The following is a 3,202-nucleotide window of genomic DNA, read 5'->3' as shown; positions in this document are numbered from 1 at the left end:
CAAGCTCGAGTTCATAGAATTGATAGCTCCTGACGGCAGCAATAGTTTCAACTCGAGGTTATAGTACCTGCGAATCCTCCTGTCAACAAATTGCCCAGCGACCATGATGGTCTTCAGAACACTGCCGAATTCGAGGACCCCGATAATTGCTCCGACATGAGAATGAAACCCAAAGGAATATGAAACGGTCTCAGGACTATTAGGTTTCAGACTATGTCTTCCGTGCCTCTGAATTGCTGCCACTGATACACAGGACTAGCCGAGTATCCCTTTAGTAAGGGCCTTCTGAAGAAGTTCTTTAAGTATGTAACCGCAGGATTGTACGGCAATTACTTCAGCGTTCCAAGGTCACATCGTTGCTAACTTCAATTTAACAGTCTAGCCAGCGGAAGGCCAGCCAGAAGTGGTGCCGTCCCTATAGCATGTTCTGAAGCCATACCGCCACTAGGAGAGTCAGACCGTTTCCGGAAATTTTGGGTCCCTATCCCTGGCAATCCCAATTTTGATAACACCAAACTATTCGATCGTCTTTTCGAGTGCTTGGGTAGCTATGCAGATGACAGAAACTTCAATATTACTGAGCAGCTCCTGAACGTGGTTGAAGGCGCGGTATGTCTATTCAAGAAACACTGAGAGGGAGTCGACATCATGACATGGCTAACCAACGCCTTCTAGATAATGCAGAACAACGACCCCATGGCGTACGAGAACCGCTTGGAAAAAACGGAGTCAAGACCTAACGATGCCCTGGCGATTTTGCGCTCAGCCATCGCTTCATTTGAGTATATGAATACTAACACCGGCCCAAATGTTCATGGGAAAATGACGAATATCTTGAATGGCATGTAGAATCAGTTGTTCACAGCCCAAACCATGTGTGGAAGCTCGTGTACCCAGATGTCCAAGCCAATATCGCAGATTTCTTCATGGAGTGGCTCACTGACTGGTACGAAATAGCCGTTGTTCGCACCAAAGGCTTTTGCTAGCGACCGTAGCTGAGACGAGAAATATCTGTGAGCACACGGATGACCCTTATGCAAATCAGGTGTTGGAAACGCTCAACTCATTGAAAGAAAAGATTCCTTTCTTTCACATTCTCACAGATTGGGACTATAGAACTCGGAGGCCTTAGTGGCAAAGGAAACGATTTGGCGATCTTTCTTCTTCTTGGGCCTTTTTTCATAGCTTCGAGTTGACTCACTGGTGCTTTTCCATTGCTCTTGGCGGTGACAATGAAATGCACTTGTTTGGTAGATGTAGCGAAGTCAGTGCTACGCGTGTTATTATTAAATTTTGCCGTCGCTGTATGTGTACTGCTATTTTGAGAGTGGCTTAAGCTTGCATCAGATGTACGGTCGGGTTAGATTGTCTTGAGAACGGGCCATTTGGTAATCAGTTATGTGTTCTTGGTGAGGACAACTTGTTCTTTGTGACGATCAGCATAGTAAGTGCCTTCAATCTATACAGGGTTTCCTGGGTACTTTTGGTTGGTGTAGTGAATGCATTCTCGTATTTCGGAGCATTCGCTTGTCGGTTCTGTGTCCCAGGCACCAGGTCAGATGTACTCCTCTAGGTCCTCCTCTGGACCATCGAAAGATAGCACCCTATGGTAATTATCGTCCCTTCCCATGAGCGAGTGCCAAAGCTCAAGCAGATATCCTGTTGGTATTCTCATCCAGCCCCAATTATTCCAGCCATCCTCCCAGTTATATGAGACTGCCTTAACGACAAACTCGCCGCTTTCCATAGCTTTAAATACTGCTCTATCGGCAAGAAGAACGAATCTGAACCGACGCCTTGCCATGGCTTCTTCTTCCTCGGGTCTATCACGAAGGCACATTTCGCGGATCTCATGGACTCCCAAGCCGTTGAGTGATGAATCCTCACGAATATCAAGATGGAACAAGTCTTTTATTCGCTTGATATCATCCGAATATTCTTTTTGGCTTTGATAATACCAGGTTTTTGGTAAGAAATCGGCCTGCTGGTGCATCAGCTCATCTTCAAAGGGCATGTCTTGATAATAACCAACTGCAAGCATAGTTTGCCGTTTTAAAGCGTCAAGCGGCGTATCCCATCGCTTATCGGACTCGAGACTATAGTGCGTGCGATAGATAGTGTAACCCCAGTGACCGTAGTACTTTGAGTTTTCGGGAGGAGTTTTATCAAGCTTCTCAAAGCGACGAATCCTCCCCCGACGCGTGCTGGGAGGCTGCCATAGCATGTTGATCATTTCGTGAGGCCTGACCATGTTGTCGAAATGTTGATAGTGCCGAATACAATGTGATGAAAAGGAAATGCGGGCGCGGTTTATATTGATGTTGTTACTTGTGATGCTGTTACTTGTAGAGGGGAAATGACGGAAGGAAAGTGTTCTCCATTCATTATTTTTTATCAGTATATGGTCGCCTCAGGCACTACCGGTCTGGTTCCTGTAACCAACATAAATACCGACTTCTCTTTTACTTTTAGGGAATAGTTACCATGCTTCTTTGTAAAGTAACATTTCGAACTTATTGGATACTATGCAAGGTTAAGCTAAATAAATATTCCAGGCTGACACTTCGCTGGTAAGCCACTTTGTGTTGTGAGCTAGATGTGTTATTTGCAGTTGAGACTTATGGCTGAGAGCTTAAACCAGAGATTTTCAGAAAGCAGTGAATGCGGTTAAAAGCCCATGGACAAAAGGAAAACATGTGATTCCTAGTGTGATGTTATGCTGTGTCAGTGGAGTGCTTCATACCAAAAGTGATCTCATTTGCAGAACCAACATGTGGGTCAAAGGTACTGAGATATATGGATTAATCTGAAGAAAGTACAACGAAATGCGTTCTAAGTATGGAAGAAACTCTGCACTAGGAGAATCCGAGATGAGTTGCAAGTGATGTAGACATCAAGGAGCGGTAAACCTTTCTGGATTTGGTTCCGTTAAGTTGGCTCCATCTGCAAAGTCGTCATTAGGAAACGTCCGTAGGATTTGGAGAAAGAAAGAATGATAATCGATCTAAATAACGATGCAGCATAATAATTTATCAAGGCCAAGAGCATTAAGGCCCTGCATTATATACATAATGTCGTACGAACGCTTTGTATGAATGCGATATGAATCCCTGCTTCCATGCATCAATTTGAAACAGGCCATCTTTGCAACCGCCCCGATGATGCTGCTGCTGACGCAGTCCCTCCGAGTGTACAGGAGGAC

General features: G+C 44.9%; 1 protein-coding gene across 1 annotated transcript; it reads right to left on the bottom strand.

Annotated features, from left to right (window-relative positions):
- Window positions 1–1,428: 1,428 nt before the first annotated feature.
- On the bottom strand, window positions 1,429–2,412 carry FOXG_16946 (uncharacterized protein). Its single transcript, XM_018396974.1, has one exon. The coding sequence runs from the start codon at window positions 2,249–2,251 to the stop codon at window positions 1,556–1,558; it is 696 nt and encodes a 231-aa protein (XP_018257784.1). The 5' UTR covers window positions 2,252–2,412; the 3' UTR covers window positions 1,429–1,555.
- Between the last annotated feature and the right edge of the window lie 790 nt (window positions 2,413–3,202).

The sequence above is a fragment of the Fusarium oxysporum genome, genomic scaffold (assembly GCF_000149955.1).
Source record: "Fusarium oxysporum f. sp. lycopersici 4287 supercont2.40 genomic scaffold, whole genome shotgun sequence".
In the NCBI taxonomy this organism is placed as follows: Eukaryota; Fungi; Ascomycota; class Sordariomycetes; order Hypocreales; family Nectriaceae; genus Fusarium; species Fusarium oxysporum.
This window is presented reverse-complemented; position numbering and strand designations above follow the sequence as displayed.

Coding starts and splice junctions, on each gene's coding strand:
- FOXG_16946 (XM_018396974.1), bottom strand. CDS start 2,251: ATGGTCAGGCCTCACGAAATGATCAACATGCTATGGCAGCCTCCCAGC.